The sequence below is a fragment of the Oncorhynchus keta genome, chromosome 18 (genome assembly GCF_023373465.1).
Source record: "Oncorhynchus keta strain PuntledgeMale-10-30-2019 chromosome 18, Oket_V2, whole genome shotgun sequence".
NCBI classification, from domain to species: Eukaryota; Metazoa; Chordata; class Actinopteri; order Salmoniformes; family Salmonidae; genus Oncorhynchus; species Oncorhynchus keta.
Window position 1 is genome coordinate 48,339,005 of NC_068438.1, and position 25,150 is coordinate 48,364,154.

General features: G+C 44.5%; 1 protein-coding gene across 3 annotated transcripts in view; it reads right to left on the reverse strand.

Moving 5' to 3' along the window:
• Positions 1-25,150, reverse strand: part of LOC118379529 (small G protein signaling modulator 2-like) — a 258,031-nt gene that overhangs the window by 53,014 nt on the left and 179,867 nt on the right. For 2 of the 3 annotated variants that reach the window (XR_008068811.1, XM_052468678.1), the window contains exons 10-13: positions 24,428-24,591; positions 22,027-22,189; positions 1,674-1,842; positions 594-658 (exon numbers count right to left, since the gene is read on the reverse strand). Coding sequence is in view for 2 of the 3 variants with exons in the window: in XM_052468678.1 (XP_052324638.1) it covers positions 594-658; positions 1,674-1,842; positions 22,027-22,189; positions 24,428-24,591 (561 nt within the window). In the remaining variant the exon portion in view is untranslated. The remainder of the gene's footprint in view (positions 1-593; positions 659-1,673; positions 1,843-22,026; positions 22,190-24,427; positions 24,592-25,150) is intronic. The other variant, XM_052468679.1, reaches the window with a different exon arrangement.

Consider the following 25,150-nt stretch of genomic DNA (forward strand, 5'->3'; position numbering starts at 1 on the left):
TCTCTTCCTTTTACGCCTATAGGAACTGGTCTCTTCCTTTACGCCTATAGGAACTGGTCTCTTCCTTTACGCCTATAGGAACTGGTCTCTTCCTTTACACCTATAGGAACTGGTCTCTTCCTTTACTCCATAGGAACTGCTCTTCCTTTACGCCATGGGAACTGGTCTCTTCCTTTACGCCTATAGGAACTGGTCTCTTCCTTTACGCCTATAGGAACTGGTCTCTTCCTTTACGCCATGGGACCTGGTCTCTTCCTTTACGCCTATAGGAACTGGTCTCTTCCTTTACGCCATGGTAACTGGTCTCTTCCTTTACACCTATAGGAACTGGTCTCTTCCTTTACGCCTATAGGAACTGGTCTCTTCCTTTACGCCATGGGAACTGGTCTCTTCCTTTACGCCTATAGGAACTGGTCTCTTCCTTTACGCCTATAGGAACTGGGCTCTTCCTTTACGCCATGGGAACTGGTCTCTTTCTTTACGCCTATAGGAACTGGTCTCTTCCTTTACTCCATGGGAAATTGGTCTCTTCCTTTAAGCCATAGTAACTGAGAAACAAACAACTCTGAGAGAGAGAACACAGACAGACTTACATCCGTAGAAGGCCCTGGAGACGATCTGCCTTTTCATATTCTGGCACAGCATCTTCAGTGGGCTGCTGGAGACAGGACACACATACAGTGGGGAGATTGTGATAGAATGATTTCAGGTTATCAATTAATGATGTGATCCATTCTCTGCAGGATGGTGTGTGTGTGTGTGTGTCTCTGTGTGTGTGTGTGTGTGTGTGTGTGTGTGTGTGTGTGTGTGTGTGTGTGTGTGTGTGTGTGTGTGTGTGTGTGTGTGTGTCTCTGTGTGTGTGTGTCTCTGTGTGTGTGTGTGTGTGTGTGTGTGTGTGTGTGTGTGTGTGTGTGTGTGTGTGTGTGTGTGTGTGTGTGTGTGTGTGTGTGTGTGTGTGTGTGTGTGTGTGTGTGTGTGTGTGTGTGTGTGTGTGTGTGTGTGTGTGTGTGTGTGTGTGTGTGTGTGTGTGTGTGTGTGTGTGTGTGTGTGTGTCTCTGTGTGTGTGTGTGTGTGTGTGTGTGTGTGTGTGTGTGTGTGTGTGTGTGTGTGTGTGTGTGTGTCTCTGTGTCTCTGTGTGTGTGTGTGTGTGTGTGTGTGTGTGTGTGTGTCTGTGTGTGTGTGTCTGTGTGTGTGTCTGTGTGTGTGTGTGTGTGTGTGTGTGTGTGTGTGTGTGTGTGTGTGTGTGTGTGTGTGTGTGTGTGTGTGTCTCTGTGTGTGTGTGTCTCTGTGTGTGTGTGTCTCTGTGTGTCTGTGTGTGTGTGTGTGTGTGTGTGTGTGTGTGTGTGTGTGTGTGTGTGTGTGTGTGTCTCTGTGTCTCTGTGTCTCTGTGTGTGTGTGTGTGTGTGTGTGTGTGTGTGTGTGTGTGTGTGTGTGTGTGTGTGTGTGTGTGTGTGTGTGTGTGTGTGTGTGTCTCTGTGTCTCTGTGTGTGTGTGTGTGTGTGTGTGTGTGTGTGTGTGTGTGTGTGTGTGTGTGTGTCTCTGTGTGTGTGTGTCTCTGTGTGTGTGTGTCTCTGTGTGTCTCTGTGTGTGTGTGTGTGTGTGTGTGTGTGTGTGTGTGTGTGTGTGTGTGTGTGTGTGTGTGTGTGTGTGTGTGTGTGTGTGTGTGTTCTCACCGGTCGTGGATGCAGGTGCAGCCTGCTGGGTATTCCAATGAGACGTTACTGCCCCCTGCGGAGCAAGGCAGACATGACGACATGTGACTGGTGCACTCTGCTCCCTGCTGCCATGACGACGGGCTGCCTCCCATATAGGCTCCCTGGATGTCCATCATTTCCCCATGGTCTGGAGGGTGAGGGGGGATGGAGAGAGAGGGATGGACAGAGAGGGATTGAGAGAGAGGGATGGAGAGAGAGGGATGGATGGAGAGAGATAAGAGGGTGAGAGAGGGATAGAGAGAGAGAGGGTGAGAAAGAGGGATGGTGAAGAGAGGGTGATGGAGAGTGAGAAAGAGGGATGGAGAGAGAGGGATGGAGAGGGTGAGAAAGAGGGATGGAGAGAGAGGGATGGAGAGGGTAAGAGAGAGGGATGGAGAGGGATGGAGAGGGTAAGAGAGAGGGATGGAGAGAGAAGGATGGAGAGGGTAAGAGAGAGGGATGGAGAGAGAGGGATGGATGGAGAGAGATAAGAGGGTGAGAGAGAGGGATGGAGAGAGAGGGTGAGAAAGAGGGATGGAGAGAGAGGGATGGAAAGAGAGGGATGGAGAGAGAGGGATGGAGAGAGAGGGATGGATGGAGAGAGATAAGAGGGTGAGAGAGGGATGGAGAGAGAGAGGGTGAGAAAGAGGGATGGTGAAGAGAGGGTGATGGAGAGTGAGAGAGAGGGTAAGAGAGAGGGATGGAGAGAGAGGGATGGAGAGGGTAAGAGAGAGGGATGGAGAGAGAAGGATGGAGAGGGTAAGAGAGAGGGATGGAGAGAGATGGATGGATGGAGAGAGATAAGAGGGTGAGAGAGAGGGATGGAGAGAGAGGGTGAGAAAGAGGGATGGAGAGGGGGTGAGAGAAGAATGCAGAGAGAGGGGAGGGGGAGGGGCGATGGAGAGAGAGGGATGGAGGAGAGGGAGGGTTAGAGTGGGGTGAGAGAAGGATGGAGAAGGGGGAAAGGAAAGGGGGGGAGGGAGAGGGGGATGGAGAGGTGAATGAGAGAGTTATAGGGAGAGAAGGGAGAGCGTGAGGGATGAGAGCATGAGGGATGAGAGCATGAGGGATGAGAGAGAGAGAGAGAGTGATGGAACAAGGGGGAAGACAACAGCAAGGAAAATAGATAAAATGATGAGGGACAGAGAATCACTCTTAAGGTGCTCTGAGACTAGGCTGTAAACTAACTTGTTGGCTGCGTCCAGAACATGTCATTGGTTTCCTTATTGGCTAAATAAAACAAGATCTCTTGTCTGGCTAGAATGACATTATCTGTTTCCCAGAGGCTCTAGATCTCTTGTCTGGCTAGAATGACATTATCTGTTTCCCAGAGGCTCTAGATCTCTTGTCTGGCTAGAATGACATTATCTGTTTCCCAGAGGCTCTAGATCTCTTGTCTGGCTAGAATGACATTATCTGTTTCCCAGAGGCTCTAGATCTCTTGTCTGGCTAGAATGACATTATCTGTTTCCCAGAGGCTCTAGATCAACCAAGACATCTATTCAGGTAGCGAGAGATTTCTCTCTTTATCGAATTTCAGATTCAAATTACTCTTTCAAATATTATATATTTAATTTAGCTTACATTGCTCACATAGATGTATGAGGTATACATTTACAGAGCCTTCGGAGAGTATTCTTAACCCGTGACTTATTCCCCACTTTGTTGTATTACAGCCTGAATTCAAAATGGATGAAATTGAGTTTTTTTCTGACCCATCTACAAACAATATCCCATAGTGACAAAGTGAAAACATGTTAAAAAAAAAAAAAAAATTTTTTGCAAATGTATTGAATATTAAATACAGAAATGGTTCATTTACATAAGTATTTACACTCCTGAGTCAATATATGTTAGAATCTCCTTTGGCAGCGATTACAGCTGTGAGTCTTTCTGGGTAAGTCTCTAAGAGCTTTGCACACCTGGATTGTACAATTTTTGCACATTTTTCTAATTATTCAAACTCTGTCAAGTTATTCGTTGTTCATTGCTAGACAGCCATTTTCAAGTGTTGCCATATATTTTCGATTTAAGTCAAAACTGTAAATAGGCCACTCAATGTCATCTTGGTAAGAAACTCAAGTGAATATTTGGCTTTGTGTTTTAGGTAATTGTCCTTATGTTGTGTCAGTGACATGTTGTGTTGGATTTGCCCCAAATATAACGCTTTGTATTCAGGACAAAAAGTTAATTTCTTTGCCACATTTTTCACAGATTTACTGTTGCCAACAGAATGCATGTTTTGGAATATTTTCATTTTGTACAGGTTTTCTTCTTTTCATTTAGTATTGTGGAGTAACTACAATGTCGATCCATCCTCAGTTTTTTCCTATCAAAGCCATTAAACTCCATAACTGTTTTTAAGTCACCATCATGGAGAAATCCCTGAGCGGTTTCCTTCCTCTCTGGCAACTGAGTTAGGAAGGATGCATGTATTTTTATAGCAACTGTGTAATTAATAACTTCTCCATGATCAAAGGGATATTCAATGTCTTATTTGTATACATCTACCAATAGGTGCCCTTTGATCAGTATTGGAAAACCTCCCTTGTCTTTGTGGTTGCTTGACTGAGGGACTTTAGAAATAATTGTTTGTGTGGGGTACAGACAGTTAAGAACAAATTCTTATTTTCAATGACGGCCTAGGAACAGTGGGTTAACTGCCTTGTTCAGGGGCAGAACGACAGATTTGTACCTTGTCAGCTCGGGGGTTTGAACTTACAACCTTCCGGTTACTAGTCCAACGCTCTAACGCTGCCGCCCCGTGGCGAGGTATGACTATGAGGTATTCATTCCAAAATCATGTTAATTATTGCATCCAGAGTGAGTCCATGCAACTTATTATGTGACTTGTTTACTCCTGAATGTATTTAGGCATTGCCATAACAACGGGTTTGAATATTTATTGACTCAAAACATTTCAGATTTTCATTTTTATTAATTTGTAAACATTTCTGAAAACATAATTTCACTTTGACATTTTGGGGGGTATTGTGTGTAGGCCAGTGACGCAATATCTCCACGTAAACCATTTTAAATTCAGGCTGCAGGACAACAAAATGTAGAAGAAGTAATGGGGTGTGAATACTTCCTGAAAGCACTGTATGTATATGGTTATCCATAAGTGAGTCAGACAAACATCATAAAACACAAAAACATCATATTGAGAATAAACAAAAACGTGGAATTGAATAAGAAGAAGTTTTGGGAAGCGAGAGTTTTGGAAGCAAATCGAAGGAAGGAAATGAGCAGACAGAGCAGAGCATGCTGGGGGATTCGGCCAGGCAGAGAGGATGCTGGGAAGGCATGCTTATAGAGCCCAGTCAGAGAGAAGACACAGAGCACAAACTGTCTCTACAAAAAAAAGACCAAAAATGACATTAGGAGAGGAGAGGAGAGAGGGAGAGGGGGAGAGGGGGAGGAGAAGGACATGAGGAGAGAGACAGGGCAGCGGGGTTCTCAGGCAGGAAGCATAAAGCAGAACGTGACGACAAAAAAAAAATCCAAATGTCAAAACAGGAACAAAAAGAAAACAACTAAATATCCATTAAGGGTATACCAAAAATACAAAGAGAGAATCATAAAAACATCAACAGAAAAGAAAATGCTCTTCACCTTAATTCTTCAGGGTGGAGCAGATTACCTGTTATAAATATGAGTAGCTGTTCTTTGGTTGTTCAGCAAAAAAGAAACCAGAAATCAAAACGATAAAACATAACCAAACATAAAATGCTGCCTGGAATAGGAGACCCCGCATTCGGACTCCCTAGAAAATGTATTTTGTTGGGCTATGCGAGTTCAAAGTTCAACAGGAAGTGATTTTTAGGGTTTTTGGTATACACTCCCGGGTGCTGACATAACAATACTGTAACAGGGTAGGAACCATAGTGTTGTCCATGTCTCTACTACTGCGGAACCCCACAGGACCTAGCCGTCACAATGGAAGGGACGAGGTTAGTGAAGAATTACAGTGAACAGCATTGCAGAAAAAACGACGAACAAAGAAAGAGGAAGAACTAAATCAGAGCAAAGATATCAATCAAAAATATATAGAGAGTTGAAGTGGGAAGTTTACATACACTTAGGTTAGGGTCAATTAAACTCATTTTTCAACCACTCCACAGATTTCTTGTAAACAAACTATACATTTTGGCAAGTCGGTTAGGACATCTCCTTTGCGCATGAAACAAGTAATTTATTTGTTTTTGTTTACAGACAGATTATTTCACTTATAATTCACTGTATCACAATTCCAGGGGGTCAGAAGTTTACATACACTAAGTTAACTGTGCCTTTAAATAGCTTGGAAAATTCCAGAAAAGATGTCATGGCTTTAGAATCTTCTGATATGCTAAGTGACATCATTTGAGTCAATTGGAGGTGTACCTGTGGATGTACAGTGCCTTGCGAAAGTATTCGGCCCCCTTGAACTTTGCGACCTTTTGCCACATTTCAGGCTTCAAACATAAAGATATAAAACTGTATTTTTTGGTGAAGAATCAACAACAAGTGGGACATAATCATGAAGTGGAACGACATTTATTGGATATTTCAAACTTTTTTAACAAATCAAAAACTGAAAAATTGGGCGTGCAAAATTATTCAGCCCCTTTACTTTCAGTGCAGCAAACTCTCTCCAGAAGTTCAGTGAGGATCTCTGAATGATCCAATGTTGACCTAAATGACTAATGATGATAAATACAATCCACCTGTGTGTAATCAAGTCTCCGTATAATAATATATGCCATTTAGCAGACGCTTTTATCCAAAGCGACTTACAGTCATGTGTGCATACATTCTACGTATGGGTGGTCCCGGGGATCGAACCCACTACCCTGGCGTTACAAGCGCCATGCTCTACCAACTGAGCTACAGGACCACCATATAAATGCACCTGCACTGTGATAGTCTCAGAGGTCCGTTAAAAGCGCAGAGAGCATCATGAAGAACAAGGAACACACCAGGCAGATCCGAGATACTGTTGTGAAGAAGTTTAAAGCCGGATTTGGATACAAAAAGATTTCCCAAGCTTTAAACATCCCAAGGAGCACTGTGCAAGCGATAATATTGAAATGGAAGGAGTATCAGACCACTGCAAATCTACCAAGACCTGGCCGTCCCTCTAAACTTTCAGCTCATACAAGGAGAAGACTGATCAGAGATGCAGCCAAGAGGCCCATGATCACTCTGGATGAACTGCAGAGATCTACAGCTGAGGTGGGAGACTCTGTCCATAGGACAACAATCAGTCGTATATTGCACAAATCTGGCCTTTATGGAAGAGTGGCAAGAAGAAAGCCATTTCTTAAAGATATCCATAAAAAGTGTTGTTTAAAGTTTGCCACAAGCCACCTGGGAGACACACCAAACATGTGGAAGAAGGTGCTCTGGTCAGATGAAACCAAAATTGAACTTTTTGGCAACAATGCAAAATGTTATGTTTGGTGTAAAAGTAACACAGCTCATCACCCTGAACACACCATCCCCACTATCAAACATGGTGGTGGCAGAATCATGGTTTGGGCCTGCTTTTCTTCAGCAGGGACAGGGAAGATGGTTAAAATTGATGGGAAGTTGGATGGAGCCAAATACAGGACCATTCTGGAAGAAAACCTGATGGAGTCTGCAAAAGACCTGAGACTGGGACGGAGATTTGTCTTCCAACAAGACAATGATCCAAAACATAAAGCAAAATCTACAATGGAATGGTTCAAAAATAAACATATCCAGGTGTTAGAATGGCCAAGTCAAAGTCCAGACCTGAATCCAATCGAGAATCTGTGGAAAGAACTGAAAACTGCTGTTCACAAATGCTCTCCATCCAACCTCACTGAGCTCGAGCTGTTTTGCAAGGAGGAATGGGAAAAAGTTCAGTCTCTCGATGTGCAAAACTGATAGAGACATACCCCAAGCGACTTACAGCTGTAATCGCAGCAAAAGGTGGCGCGACAAAGTATTAACTTAAGGGGGCTGAATAATTTTGCACGCCCAATTTTTCAGTTTTTGATTTGTTAAAAAGGTTTTAAATATTCAATAAATGTCGTTCCACTTCATGATTGTGTCCCACTTGTTGTTGATTCTTCACAAAAAAATACAGTTTTATATCTTTATGTTTGAAGCCTGAAATGTGGCAAAAGGTCGCAAAGTTCAAGGGGGCCGAATACTTTCGCAAGGCACTGTATCTATATCAACAGTAAAATGAGTCCTATATCAACATAACCTGAAAGGCCGCTCAGCAAGGAAGAAGCCACTGCTCCAAAACCGCAATAAAAAAAGCCAGACTACGGTTTGCAACTGCAAAGATCGTACTCTTTAGAGAAATGTCCTCTGGTCTGATGAAACAAAAATAGAACTGTTTGGCCATAATGACGATCGTTATGTTTGGAGGAGAAAGGCGAAGGCTTGCAAGCTGAAGAACACCATCCCAACCATGAAGCACAGGGGTGGCAGCATCATGTTGTGGGGGTGCTTTGCTGCAGGAGGGACTGGTGCACTTCACAAAATAGAAGGCTTAATGAGGTCGGAAAATGATGTGGATATTTTGAAGCAACATCTCAAGACATCAGTCAGGAAGTTAAAGCGTGGTCGCAATTGGGTCTTCTAAAAGGACAATGACCCCAAGCTTACTTCCAAAATTGTGGCAAAATGGTTTAAGGACAACAAAGTCAATGTATTGGAGTGGCCATCACAAAGCCCTGACCTCAATACTATAGAACATTTGTGGGCAGAACTGAAAAAGTGTGTGCGAGCAAGGAGGCCTACAAACCTGACTCAGTTACACCAGCTCTGTCAGGAGGAATGGGCCAAAATTCACCCAACTTATTGTGAGAAGCTTGTGGAAGGCTTCCCGAAACGTTTGACCCAAGTTAAACAATTTAAAGGCAATGCTACCAAATACTAATTGAATGTATGTAAACTTCTGACCCACTGGGAATGTGAAGAAAAAATAAAAAGCTGAAATAAATCTTTCTCTCTACTATTCAATCTGACATTTCACATTCTTAAAATATAGTGGTGATCCTAACTGTCCTAAGACGGGGAATGTTTACTAGGATTAAATGTCAGGAATTGTGAAAAACTGAGTTTAAATGCATTTGGCTAAGGTGTATGTACACTTCGGACTTCAACTGTATATACACTGCTCAAAAAAATAAAGGGAACACTTAAACAACACAATGTAACTCCAAGTCAATCACACTTCTGTGAAATCAAACTGTCCACTTAGGAAGCAACACTGATTGAAAATACATTTCACATGCTGTTGTGCAAATGGAATAGACAACAGGTGGAAATTATAGGCATTTAGCAAGACACCCCCAATAAAGGAGTGGTTCTGCAGGTGGTTATCACAGACCACTTCACAGTTCCTATGCTTCCTGGGTGATGTTTTGGTCACTTTTGAATGCTGGCGGTGCTTTCACTCTAGTGGTAGCATGAGACGGAGTCTACAACCCACGCAAGTGGCTCAGGTAGTGCAGCTCATCCAGGATGGAACATCAATGCGAGCTGTGGCAAGAAGGTTTGCTGTGTCTGTCAGTGTAGTGTCCAGAGCATGGAGGCGCTACCAGGAGACAGGCCAGTACATCAGGAGATGTGGAGGAGGCCGTAGGAGGGCAACAACCCAGCAGCAGGACCGCTACCTCCGCCTTTGTGCAAGGAGGAGCAGGAGGAGCACTGCCAGGCCACAAATGTGCATGTGTCTGCTCAAACGGTAAGAAACAGACTCCATGAGGGTGGTATGAGGGACCGACGTCCACAGGTGGGGGTTGTGCTTACAGCTCAACACCCTGCAGGACATTTGGCATTTGCCAGAGAACACCAAGATTGGCAAATTCGCCACTGGCGCCCTTTGCTCTTCACAGATGAAAGCAGGTTCACACTGAGCACATGTGACACACGTGATAGAGTCTGGAGACGCCGTGGAGAACGTTCTTCTGCCTGCAAGTCGCTCTGGATAAGAGCGTCTGCTAAATGACTTAAATGTAATGTAATGTAATGCAACATCCTCCAGCATGACCGATTTGGCGGTGGGTCAGTCATGGTGTGGGGTGGCATTTCTTTGGGGGGCCACACAGCCCTCCATGTGCTCGCCAGAGGTTGCCTGACTGCCATTAGGTACCGAGATGAGATCCTCAGACCCCTTGTGAGACCATATGCTGGTGCGATTGGCCCTGGGTTCCTCCTAATGCAAGACAATGCTAGACCTCATGTGGCTGGAGTGTGTCAGCAGTTCCTGCAAGAGGAAGGCATTGATGCTATAGACTGGCCCACCCGTTCCCCAGACCTGAATCCAATTGAGCACATCTGGGACATCATGTCTCGCTCCATCCACCAACGCCACGTTGCACCACAGACCATCAAAGTTGGATCAGCCTGTAGTGTGGTTTTCCACTTTAATTTTGAGTGTGACTCCAAATCCAGACCACCATGGGTTGATACATTTGATTTCCATTGATAATTTGTGTGATTTTGTTGTCAGCACATTCAACTATGTAAAGAAAAAAGCATTGAATAAGAATATTTCATTCATTCAGATCTCGGATGTGTTATTTTAGTGTTCCCTTTATTTTTTTGAGCAGTGTATATATATAGAGAGAGACATAGAGATACAGTATATATATAGAGTGAGAGATAGAGAGGGGGGGGGATATTCCTACCAGTAGAAACAAACAACACACCTTCTTTAAAAACAAAATGAAACTGGTTGCTGCATATCTCACATGCAAACAGGTCAGGCATGTTGCAGTGAACGTAAATGAAGACAATGGAGCCAAAACAAACACTAAACAAGTAGACAGAAGGGTTAAGAAAACCAAACCAACAACAGGTGCAAAAAGGAAAAACCACAGAGCAAATTATCAAAGCATTTCTTTGTGCCCCAAAACCCAGACCCAACAGCGCTGAGAGGAGAGGAACACAGTGACTGGGAATAACATGGTACTGCTCTATTGAGAGGAGAGGACCACAGTGACTGGGAATAAATGGTACTGCTCTATTGAGAGGAGAGGACCACAGTGACTGGGAATAACATGGTACTGCTCTATTGAGAGGAGAGGACCACAGTGACTGGGAATAAATGGTACTGCTCCACTGAGAGGAGAGGACCACAGTGACTGGGAATAAGATGGTACTGCTCTACTGAGAGGAGAGGAACACAGTGACTGGGAATAACATGGTACTGCTCTATTGAGAGGAGAGGACCACAGTGACTGGGAATAAATGGTACTGCTCTATTGAGAGGAGAGGACCACAGTGACTGGGAATAACATGGTACTGCTCTATTGAGAGGAGAGGACCACAGTGACTGGGAATAAATGGTACTGCTCTATTGAGAGGAGAGGACCAAAGTGACTGGGAATAACATGGTACTGCTCCACTGAGAGGAGAGGACCACAGTGACTGGGAATAACATGGTACTGCTCTATTGAGAGGAGAGGACCACAGTGACTGGGAATAACATGGTACTGCTCTATTGAGAGGAGAGGACCACAGTGACTGGGAATAAGATGGTACTGCTCTATTGAGAGGAGAAGACCACAGTGACTGGGAATAAATGGTACTGCTCTATTGAGAGGGAGAGGACCACAGTGACTGGGAATAACATGGTACTGCTCCACTGGGAGAGGAGAGGACCATCAGTGACTGGGAATAACATGGTACTGCTCCACTGGGACCAGGAGGGACCACAGTGACTGGGAATAACATGGTCTCTCTATTGAGAGGAGAGGACCACAGTGACTGGGAATAAGATGGTACTGCTCTATTGAGAGGAGAGGACCACAGTGACTGGGAATAACATGGTACTGCTCTATTGAGACCAGGAGGGAGGACCACAGTGACTGGGAAGGACAGTAACAGTCTCTAAAGGGAACATGGTACTGCTCCAGGAGAGGAGAGGACCACAGTGACTGGGAATAACATGGTCTGCTCCACTGAGAGGGAGGGAGGACCACAGTGACTGGGAATAACATGGTACTCTCTAGGGAGAGGAGGGACCACAGTGACTGGGAATAAGATGGTACTGCTAAATTGAGAGGAGAGGACCACAGTGACTGGGAATAACATGGTACTCTCTAGGGACCAGGAGAGGGACCACAGTGACTGGGAATAACATGGTACTGCTCTATTGAGAGGAGGGACCACAGTGACTCAGAATAACAGTCTGCTAAAGGGACAGGAGGGAGGACCACAGTGACTGGGAATAACATGGTACTGCTCCATTGACAGGAGACGACCACAGTAGTTGGGAATATCAGATAACAGTCTCTAAAGGGACCAGGGAGGGAGGACAGTCATCAGAGATAACAGTCTCTAAAGGGACCAGTGAGGGAGGGAGGACAGTCATCTGAGATAACAGTCTCTAAAGGGACCAGGGAGGGAGGACAGTCATCAGAGATAACAGTCTCTAAAGGGACCAGGGAGGGAGGACAGTCATCAGATATAACAGTCTCTAAAGGGACCAGGGAGGGAGGACAGTCATCAGAGATAACAGTCTCAAAGGGACGAGGGAGGGAGGACAGTCATCTGAGATAACAGTCTCTAAAGGGCCTAGTGAGGGAGAACAGTCATCAGCGATAACAGTCTCTAAAGGGACCAGGGAGGGAGGACAGTCATCCGAGATAACAGTCTCTAAAGGGACCTGGGAAGGTAGGACAGTCATCAGAGATAACAGTCTCTAAAGGGACTAGTGAGGGAGGGAGGACAGTCATCAGAGATAACAGTCTCTAAAGGGACCAGGGAGGGAGGACAATCATCAGAGATAACAGTCTCTAAAGGGACCAGGGAGGGAGGACAGTTATCAGATATAACAGTCTCTAAAGGGACCAGGGAGGGAGGACATTCATTTGGGAAAACAGTCTCAAAGGGACGAGTGAGGGTGGACAGTCATCTGAGATAACAGTCTCTAAAGGGACCAGGGAGGGAGGACAGTCATCAGAGATAACAGTCTCTAAAGGGACCAGGGAGGGAGGACAGTCATCAGAGATAACAGTCTCTAAAGGGACCAGGGAGGGAGGACAGTCATCTGAGATAACAGTCTCTAAAGGGACCAGGGAGGGAGGACAGTCATCTGAGATAACAGTCTCTAAAGGGACCAGGGAGGGAGGACAGTCATCTGAGATAACAGTCTCTAAAGGGACCAGGGAGGGAGGACAGTCATCTGAGATAACAGTCTCTAAAGGGACCAGGGAGGGAGGACAGTCATCTGAGATAACAGTCTCTAAAGGGACCAGGGAGGGAGGACAGTCATCAGAGATAACAGTCTCTAAAGGGACCAGGGAGGGAGGACAGTCATCTGAGATAACAGTCTCTAAAGGGACCAGGGAGGGAGGACAGTCATCTGAGATAACAGTCTCTAAAGGGACCAGGGAGGGAGGACAGTCATCTGAGATAACAGTCTCTAAAGGGACCAGGGAGTTTCTGCCTGCAGCTAGCCCTACCCCCCAAAAACACTATATTTCTACGAGGACAGTCATCTGAGATAACAGTCTCTAAAGGGACCAGGGAGGGAGGACAGTCATCTGAGATAACAGTCTCTAAAGGGACCAGGGAGGGAGGACAGTCATCTGAGATAACAGTCTCTAAAGGGACCAGGGAGGGAGGACAGTCATCTGAGATAACAGTCTCTAAAGGGACCAGGGAGGGAGGACAGTCATCTGAGATAACAGTCTCTAAAGGGACCAGGGAGGGAGGACAGTCATCTGAGATAACAGTCTCTAAAGGGACCAGGGAGGGTGGACAGTCATCAGGATAACAGTCTCTAAAGGGACTAGTGAGGGAGGGAGGACAGTCATCTGAGATAACAGTCTCTAAAGGGACCAGGGAGGGAGGACAGTCATCTAGAGATAACAGTCTCTAAAGGGACTAGTGAGGGAGGGGTAGTTTACAGTCATCTGAGATAACAGTCTCTAAAGGGACCAGGGAGGGAGGACAGTCATCTGAGATAACAGTCTCTAAAGGGACCAGGGAGGGAGGACAGTCATCTGAGATGTATGTGCAAGCTGCTAACATTACAGGGTCACCCAAGGTGACTAGAGGTCCATATTACAGCAAACTGAGAGAAAGAGAAGAGGCTACAGTACCACATTCTGAAAATGAGAAAACACTGTTGAAACCAGTGGCCAGTCAGTCACCAGTCCTCTGTGGCTCAGCTGGTAGAGCACTGAGCCACAGATATTATACATATTGCTGTCAGTTCGACAAAAAGAAATACAACCAGTAGAAGGGTCTCAGAGCCATTAAATGGGGGGGCCCTTTCTATTTCTATGGTCTGATCTACAGATTCTATTTCTATGGTCTGATCTACAGACTCTATTTCTATGGTCTGATCTACAGATTCTATTTCTATGTTCTGATCTACAGATTATATTTCTATGTTCTGATCTACAGATTCTATTTCTATGGTCTGATCTACAAATTCTATTTCTATGTTCTGATCTACAGATTCTATTTCTATGGTCTGATCTACAGATTCTATTTCTATGGTCTGATCTACAAATTCTATTTCTATGTTCTGATCTACAGATTCTATTTCTATGTTCTGATCTACAGATTATATTTCTATGTTCTGATCTACAGATTCTATTTCTATGTTCTGATCTACAGATTATATTTCTATGTTCTGATCTACAGATTCTATTTCTATGGTCTGATCTACAGATTCTATTTCTATGGTCTGATCTACAGATTCTATTTCTATGTTCTGATCTACAGATCTATTTCTATGTTCTGATCTACAGATTCTATTTATATGGTCTGATCTACAAATTCTATTTCTATGTTCTGATCTACAGATTATATTTCTATGTTCTGATCTACAGATTCTATTTCTATGTTCTGATCTACAGATTATATTTCTATGTTCTGATCTACAGATTCTATTTCTATGGTCTGATCTACAGATTCTATTTCTATGGTCTGATCTACAGATTCTATTTCTATGTTCTGATCTACAGATTCTATTTCTATGTTCTGATCTACAGCAGAACAAGCAGCCTTTTGTTTCAAGGTTCCTACATGGTAAATAAAGGTGGGGGTCAGGTAATGCGAGGCTTCAGTGTGAATCGGTTCCATTAGATCTATAGGCTTTATGTAGTTTTCTCTATATAACCAGGTAATAATACACACAGATAACACAGTCATACACCAGCGCCATCTATAGGCCTGGTGGTGTGGTGGTACCTATAGTCTCTGCTCTAATACACACAGATCACAGTCTCTCACAGCTCTATAGGCCTCTGTGGTGGTAGTTTATAGTCACTGCTCTATAACCAGGTCTCTCTCTCTCAGATCACACAGTTAAACATCTCACAGCGCCATCTATAGGCCTCTGGTGTGGTGGTCTTTATAGTCACTCTCTATCTCTCTCTCTCACAGCGCCATCTATAGGCTCTCTCTCTCTCTCTAGTTTATAGTCACTCTCTTAACCAGGTAATATCTCCTCTGCACACAGGGACGTACCACTTGACCTAGATGGAGTTGTCACCATATAACCAGGTAATAATACACAGCATAACATCCTGTTGTTGGTAGTTTATAGCAGTGCAGTCAGGTCACTATTATAACACATTATCAGTCTATTATGAGTCTATTATGAGTCCCTATAAAAGCTGTTATAAACCCATTATGTTTGTTTAGTTTCTGCCTGCAGAGCCCTACCCCCCAAAAAACTATATTTCTACGTCTGACAGTGACTGTAAATTAATTTGAAAAATCTCTGGTATTGATTTGTTCACGGGAACTTCACACCAAAACGAATAGCTTTGTCATTGTACCAAAGAGCAAGAGGAAACTCAACAGCTCTCCGCTCTCCAACCATATTCTACCTACTCTGCACTGTTGGGATAAGCCATGGGGACAAATACACACAGATAACACAGTTTAAACAGGATCTATAGGCCTTTTGGTGATTTGAGTTACGGGGATGCATGCTGGGTAGGATGGGGGAGGGATGGTAATAATACACACAGATCACACAGGTGATGGATAAAAACCTTTAACATGACATTAGGATCTGGCCTGAGGTTCACGCTATATAACCAGGTAATAATACACATCACAGTTAAACATACACAGATCATAGCCTGGTGGTGTGGTGGTAGTCTGTCCTCTTCCTCCTCATCATCATCCAGCGAGGGAGCACGGCTGCCCGTGGTGTGGTGGTAGTTTATAGTCACTGCTATATAACCAGGTAATAATACACACAGATCACACAGTTAAACATACAGCACAGCGCCATCTATAGGCCTGGTGGTGTGGTGGTAGTTTATAGTCACTGCTATATAACCAGGTAATAATACACACAGATCACACAGTTAAACATACAGCACAGCGCCATCTATAGGCCTGGTGGTGTGGTGGTAGTTTATAGTCACTGCTATATAACCAGGTAATAATACACACAGATCACACAGTTAAACATACAGCACAGCGCCATCTATAGGCCTGGTGGTGTGGTGGTAGTTTATAGTCACTGCTATATAACCAGGTAATAATACACACAGATCACACAGTTAAACATACAGCACAGCGCCATCTATAGGCCTGGTGGTGTGGTGGTAGTTTATAGTCACTGCTATATAACCAGGTAATAATACACACAGATAACACAGTTAAACATACAGCACAGCGCCATCTATAGGCCTGGTGGTGTGGTGGTAGTTTATAGTCACTGCTATATAACCAGGTAATAATACACACAGATAACACAGTTAAACATATTACACAGCGCCATCTATAGGCCTGGTGGTGTGGTGGTAGTTTATAGTCACTGCTATATAACCAGGTAATAATACATACAGATCTATAGGCCTGGTGGTGTGGTGGTAGTTTATGGTCACTGTCACTGATCACAGTTAAACATGTTACACAGCGCCATCTATAGGCCTGGTGGTGTGGTGGTAGTTTATAGTCATTGCTATATAACCAGGTAATAATACACACAGATCACACAGTTAAACATGTTACACAGCGCCATCTATAGGCCTGGTGGTGTGGTGGTAGTTTATAGTCACTGCTATATAACCAGGTAATAATACACACAGATAACACAGTTAAACATATTACACAGCGCCATCTATAGGCCTGGTGGTGTGGTGGTAGTTTATAGTCACTGCTATATAACCAGGTAATAATACACACAGATCACACAGTTAAACATACAGCACAGCGCCATCTATAGGCCTGGTGGTGTGGTGGTAGTTTATAGTCACTGCTATATAACCAGGTAATAATACACACAGATCACACAGTTAAACATACAGCACAGCGCCATCTATAGGCCTGGTGGTGTGGTGGTAGTTTATAGTCACTGCTATATAACCAGGTAATAATACACACAGATAACACAGTTAAACATACAGCACAGCGCCATCTATAGGCCTGGTGGTGTGGTGGTAGTTTATAGTCACTGCTATATAACCAGGTAATAATACACACAGATAACACAGTTAAACATATTACACAGCGCCATCTATAGGCCTGGTGGTGTGGTGGTAGTTTATAGTCACTGCTATATAACCAGGTAATAATACACACAGATCACACAGTTAAACATATAGCACAGCGCCATCTATAGGCCTGGTGGTGTGGTGGTAGTTTATAGTCACTGCTATATAACCAGGTAATAATACACACAGATAACACAGTTAAACATACAGCACAGCGCCATCTATAGGCCTGGTGGTGTGGTGGTAGTTTATAGTCACTGCTATATAACCAGGTAATAATACACACAGATAACACAGTTAAACATATTACACAGCGCCATCTATAGGCCTGGTGGTGTGGTGGTAGTTTATAGTCACTGCTATATAACCAGGTAATAATACACACAGATCACAGTTAAACATGTTACACAGCGCCATCTATAGGCCTGGTGGTGTGGTGGTAGTTTATAGTCACTGCTATATAACCAGGTAATAATACACACAGATCACACAGTTAAACATATTAGCACAGCGCCATCTATAGGCCTGGTGGTGTGGTGGTAGTTTATAGTCACTGCTATATAACCAGGTAATAATACACACAGATCACACAGTTAAACATACAGCACAGCGCCATCTATAGGCCTGGTGGTGTGGTGGTAGTTTATAGTCACTGCTATATAACCAGGTAATAATACACACAGATAACACAGTTAAACATACAGCACAGCGCCATCTATAGGCCTGGTGGTGTGGTGGTAGTTTATAGTCACTGCTATATAACCAGGTAATAATACACACAGATAACACAGTTAAACATACAGCACAGCGCCATCTATAGGCCTGGTGGTGTGGTGGTAGTTTATAGTCACTGCTATATAACCAGGTAATAAACATACAGCACAGCGCCATCTATAGGCCTGGTGGTGTGGTGGTAGTTTATAGTCACAGGTAATAATACACACAGATAACACAGTTAAACATACAGCACAGCGCCATCTATAGGCCTGGTGGTGTGGTGGTAGTTTATAGTCACTGCTATATAACCAGGTAATAATACACACAGATAACACAGTTAAACATAGTTTATAGTCACAGCGGTAATAATACATCTATAGGCCTGGTGGTGTGGTGGTAGTTTATAGTCACTGCTATATAACCAGGTAATAATACACACAGATCACAGTTAAACATGTTACACAGCGCCATCTATAGGCCTGGTGGTGTGGTGGTAGTTTATAGTCACTGCTATATAACCAGGTAATAATACACACAGATAACACAGTTAAACATACAGCACAGCGCCATCTATAGGCCTGGTGGTGTGGTGGTAGTTTATAGTCACTGCTATATAACCAGGTAATAATACACACAGATAACACAGTTAAACATACAGCACAGCGCCATCTATAGGCCTGGTGGTGTGGTGGTAGTTTATAGTCACTGCTATATAACCAGGTAATAATACACACAGATAACACAGTTAAACATACAGCACAGCGCCATCTATAGGCCTGGTGGTGTGGTGGTAGTTTATGGTCACTGCTATATAACCAGGTAATAATGCACACAGATAACACAGTTAAACATACAGCACAGCGCCATCTATAGGCCTGGTGGTGTGGTGGTAGTTTATGGTCACTGCTATATAACCAGGTAATAATACACACAGATAACACAGTTAAACATACAGCACAGCGCCATCTATAGGCCTGGTGGTGTGGTGGTAGTTTATAGTCACTGCTATATAACCAGGTAATAATACACACAGATAACACAGTTAAACATACAGCACAGCGCCATCTATAGGCCTGGTGGTGTGGTGGTAGTTTACAGTCACTGCTATATACCAGGCGATGCCCCCCAGTGTACAGTCTGGAGTGTGAAGTCACGAGTTCTGCTGGTCGGTTACTGTGTAAAGTCTGCCCGAGAAAGCCTATGTAAATTACGATCGCCAGAACGTTTATTATGATGAAGTTCAATCCCCACATTTAATTATTTTACAGTTTGCTACAAATTGAGATATTTCATTAAATAATGATCCATTCTGACTACTACATTTGTCGTCACACAGGACCACGTGCTGACACAGACCAATCACGGGCCGGCAGGCTACGAGGAAGATCCATAGTCATATAAGGTTGACTCTCTCAGGCAGGATGAAAATGACTACATCGACCATGGTCCTTAGCGATTTTTCTGGTGCCATTCAGTACTTCTGGCTTCATGCACCATCTGGAGTTTTCCATAGGAATACCTGGATGATGTCAGCGCTATCACCATCTACTGGTTTTAATGTCCATGGATAAAACACACAGGGAACAGTGTTATACATACAGAACAGCTCCACCTACAGGTCTGGAGGGATCCTTACAGCCTCTACCGTTTACAGCCTCTACTGTTTATAGTCTCTACCGTTTACAGCCTCTACTGTTTACAGCCTCTACTGTTTACAGTCTCTACTGTTTACAGCCTCTACTGTTTACAGCCTCTACCGTTTACAGCCTCTACTGTTTACAGCCTCTACCGTTTACAGCCTCTACCGTTTACAGCCTCTACCGTCTACAGCCTCTACTGTTTACAGCCTCTACCGTTTACAGCCTCTTCTGTTTACAGCCTCTACTGTTTACAGCCTCTACTGTTTACAGTCTCTACCGTTTACAGCCTCTACTGTTTACAGTCTCTACCGTTTACAGCCTCCACCATTTACAGTCTCTACCTTCTACAGCCTCTACCTTCTACAGTCTCTACCGTCTACAGCCTCCACCATTTACAGCCTCCACCATTTACAGTCTCTACCTTCTACAGCCTCTACCTTCTACAGTCTCTACCTTCTACAGTCTCTACCTTCTACAGCCTCTACCTTCTACAGTCTCTACCTTCTACAGTCTCTACCGTTTACAGCCTCCACCATTTACAGCCTCCACCATTTACAGCCTCCACCATTTACAGCCTCTACCTTCTACAGTCTCTACCTTCTACAGCCTCTACCTTCTACAGCCTCTACCTTCTACAGTCTCTACCGTCTACAGACTCCACCATTTACAGCCTCCACCATTTACAGCCTCTACCTTCTACAGCCTCTACCTTCTACAGTCTCTACCTTCTACAGTCTCTACCTTCTACAGTCTCTACCTTCTACAGCCTCTACCTTCTACAGTCTCTACCTTCTACAGCCTCTACCTGCTACAGTCTCTACCGTCTACAGCCTCTACCTTCTACAGCCTCTACCTTCTACAGCCTCTACCTTCTACAGCCTCTACCTTCTACAGGCTCTACCTTCTACAGCCTCTACCTTCTACAGTCTCTACCGTCTACAGCCTCCACCATTTACAGCCTCCACCATTTACAGCCTCTACCTTCTACAGCCTCTACCTTCTACAGCCTCTACCATTTACAGTCTCTACTGTTTACAGTCTCTACCGTGTACAGCCTCTACCGGTTACAGTCTCTACCGTGTACAGCCTCTACCGTTTACAGTCTCTACCGTGTACAGTCTCTACCGTGTACAGTCTCTACCGTTTAAAGTCTCTACCGTTTACAGCCTCTACCGTGTACAGCCTCTACCGTTTACCGTCTCTACCGTTTACAGCCTCTACCGTTTACCGTCTCTACCGTTTACAGCCTCTACCGTGTACAGTCTCTACCGTTTACAGCCTCTACCGTTTACAGCCTCTACCGTGTACAGTCTCTACCGTTTACAGCCTCTACCGATTACAGCCTCTACCGTGTACAGCCTCTACCGTTTACAGCCTCCACCGTCTACAGCCTCTACCGTCAACAGCCTCTACCGTGTACAGCCTCTACAGTCTACAGCCTCTACCATCTACAGTCTCTACCGTTTACAGCCTCTACCGTCTAGTATCTACCGTCTACAGTCTCTACCGTGTACAGCCTCTACAGTCTACAGCCTCTACCTTCTACAGCCTCTACCTTCTACAGCCTCTACCGTTTACAGCCTCTACCGTCTACAGCCTCTACCGTCTACAGCCTCTACCTTTTACAGCCTCTACCGTCTACAGCCTCTACCGTCTACAGCCTCTACCGTCTACAGTCTCTACCATTTACAGCCTCTACCGTGTACAGCCTCTACCGTGTACAGCCTCTACCGTGTACAGCCTCTACCGTCTACAGCCTCTACCGTCTACAGCCTCTACCGTCTACAGTCTCTACCATTTACAGCCTCTACCTTCTACAGCCTCTACCGTATACAGCCTCTACCGTCTACAGCCTCTACCGTCTACAGCCTCTACCGTCTACAGCCTCTACCGTCTACAGTATCTACCGTCTACAGTCTCTACTGTTTACAGTCTCTACCGTGTACAGTCTCTACCGTCTACAGTCTCTACCGTCTACAGCCTCTACCGTCTACAGCCTCTACCGTCTACAGTCTCTACCATTTACAGCCTCTACGTCTACAGCCTCTACCGTCTACAGCCTCTACCGTCTACAGCCTCTACCGTCTACAGTCTCTACCGTCTACAGTCTCTACCGTCTACAGTCTCTACCGCTTGCAGTCTCTGCAGTTTACAGCAGACAGACATACAAACCAAAGGAAATAGTGAATTCAAACATCCAGAACGCTCAGGATAGATAGCTCCTGTAACTCTCTGTCCATTCTCTCGCTGCGTAACGATACCTACCTGTTTGCTAAACATAAACATAGATGCAAAGAGACACACTCTACAGCAGACAGAGAGGACAAGAAGAACTTTTACAGTGAAGTCTATCATGCATGTCCAAGGATGGTGTGTGTGTGTGTGTGTGTGTGTGTGTGTGTGTGTGTGTGTGTGTGTGTGTGTGTGTGTGTGTGTGTGTGTGTGTGTGTGTGTGTGTGTGTGTGTGTGTGTGTGTGTGTGTGTGTGTGTGTGTGTGTGTGTGTGTTTTGGGAGGAGGGGATCACTCACTAGAGTCGTGGTGGCGTCCAGGGTAGACAATGCGGAACACGTAGTCAGCTGCTGTCTGCTCCTCTCCCTCCTGATCTACCAGCCTGGCAGTCTGCTCCTCTCCCTCCTGATCTACCAGCCTGGCAGTGCTGGTCCTCTTCCTTAGCTTAGGAAACACCTTACCCTGGAATAAACACACACACACGCACACGCACACACGCACACACATATATATGCGCATGCACGTACGCAAACACAGACACGCACAGATAAATGCATACACACACACACACACACACACACACACACACACACACACACACACACACACACACACACACACACACACACACACACACACACACACACACACACACACACACACATACAAACACACGCAAACAAACACACACACGCGCATGCTCACACAGACACACACGTTTTACACTGTCACGGGATTCAGGAACAATTCATAGTTTACAGTATGTATAGTTGATTGTTGTAGTTACGGTTCTGTTGTTCTGGTAGCTCAGTTAGAAAGGTAGTGAATTTGATTCCTGGGACCACCCCTACGTATCGTGTACGCAACATGACTGACTGTAAGTCGCTTTGGATAAAAGCGTCTGCTATATGTATAGAACCAGTCAAAACCAGTCTTTTCTACATTGTAGAATAATAGTGAAGACATCACAACTATGAAATAACACATGTGGAATCATGTAGTAACCAAAAAAACATTAAAATATTATTCAAAGTAGCCACCCTTTGCCTTGATGACAGCTTTGCACACTCTTGGCATTCTCTCAACCAGCTTCACGAGGCAGTCACCTGGAATGCATTTCAATTAACAGGTGTGCCTTGTTAAAAGTTAATTTATGGAATTAATTTTTTCTTCTTAATTATTTGAGCCAATCAGATGTGTTGTGACAAAGTAGGGGTGGTACACAGAAGATAGTCCTATTTTGTAAAAGACCAAGACCATATTATGGCAAGAACAGCTCAAATAAGCAAAGAGAAATGACAGTCCATCATTACTTTAAGACATGAAGGTCACTCAATATGGAAAATGTCAAGAACTTTGAAAGTTTCTTCAAGTTATTCAAGTGTTTCTTCAAGTGCAGTCGCAAAAACCACCAAGCGCTCAACATCAACAGTTCAGAGGAGACTGCGTGAATCAGGTCTTCATGGTTGAATTGCTACAAAGAAACCACTACTGAAGGACACCAATAAGAAGAAGAGACTTGCTTGGATCAAGAAACACGAGCAATGGACATTAGACTGGTGGAAATCTGTACTTTGGTCTGATGAGTCCAAATTTGAGATTTTTGGTTCCAACTGCCATGTCTTTGTGAGACGCAGAGTAGGTGAAAAGATGATCTCTGCATGTGTGGTTCCCTCCGTGAAGCATGGAGGAGGAGGTGTGATGGTGCTTTGCTGGTGACACTGTCAGTGATTTATTTAGAATTCAAGGCACACTTAACCAGCACGTCTACCACAGCATTCTGCAGCGATACGCCATCCCATCTGGTTTGCACTTAGTGGGACTCTCATTTGTTTTTCAACAGGACAATGACCCAACACACCTCCAGGCTGTGTAAGGGCTATTTGACTAAGAAGGAGAGTGATGGAGTGCTGCATCAGATGACCTGGCCTCCACAATCACCCGACCTCAACTCAATTCAGATGGTTTGGGATGAGTTGGACCGCAGAGTGAAGGAAAAGCAGCCAACAAGTGCTCAGCATATGTGGGAACTCCTTCAAGACTGTTGAAAAAGCATTCCAGGTGAAGCTGGTTGAGAGAATGCCAAGAGTGTGCAAAGCTGTCATCAACGCAAAGGGTGGAATCTTAATTGAAATGCGTTGAAGAATCTCAAATATAAAAAATATATATTTTGTTTTGGTTACTACATGATTCCATATGTGTTATTTCATAGTGTTGATGTCTTCACTATTATTAAACAATGTAGAAAATAGTAAAAATAAAGAAAAACCCTTGAATGAGTCGGTGTGTCTAAACTACTGACTGGTACTGTGTATTATTATTATAGAGTGGCAGGCAGCCTAGCTGTTAAGAGGGTTGGGTCAGTAACCAAAAAGTTGCTGGTTCGAATCCCCGAGCCGACTAGGTGAAAAATCTGGCGTTGTGCCCTTGAGCATAGCACTTAACACTAATAATAGCGTCTGCTAAAATGTCAATGTAAATATTATTATGGCCCTTTACCTCTCTGTGACCAGAGTGGTGTTGTATCTGTTCTGGAGTCAGTTCTTACAACACCACTACTTACCTTACCTCTCTGTTTATATGCTATTGTACTAGATCTGTTCTGGGGTCAGTTCTTACAACACCACTACTTACCTTACCTCTCTGTTTATATGCTATTGTACTAGATCTGTTCTGAGGCCAGTGGTTAATAGCACACACCTTGCCTCTCTGGCTCCAGAGTGGAGGCTCCAGCTGACCGCGGGGAAGCAGGCCCGTCTCCAGGCAGGACAGAAAGGCCAAAAGGTGGCCGCCGGGAGGGAAGTGGAGGGGGGGGCGCTGGATACCATCCTGATTAACCAGCACCAACGTCCCACCACAGTCAGCTATTGGGGGAGAGAGGGAGGGGGATGGGGAGAGAGAGAAGGGGGAGACAGAAGTAGGTAGAGAGAGGTAGAGGAAGAGGGGGAGGTTGGAGAGAGAGAGAGGTAGATATGGAAAGAAAGGGTGTGAAAAGAGAGACAGACATTGAGAGGAGCGGTAATGGGTGCGAGTGAAGGGAGTCGCTAAGATAAATGAGGCGCAGTGAGCAGCTATATCCTCCTGCCCTCCACCCAGACCTGTTAAACCCTCATTTACTTAATAACCACAACCAGGAAATGAATAGCTTAATGGACAGTCATAAAACACACAGCCCTCCAATGGCAGCATCCCAAATAGCACCCTGTTCCCTATTGGGCCCTGGTTAAATAGCACCCTGTTCCCTATTGGGCCCTGGTTAAATAGCACCCTGTTCCCTATTGGGCCCTGGTTAAATAGCACCCTGTTCCCTATTGGGCCCTGGTTAAATAGCACTCTGTTCCCTTTTGGGCCCTGGTTAAATAGCACCCTGTTCCCTATTGGGCCCTGGTTAAATAGCACCCTGTTCCCTATTGGGCCCAGGTT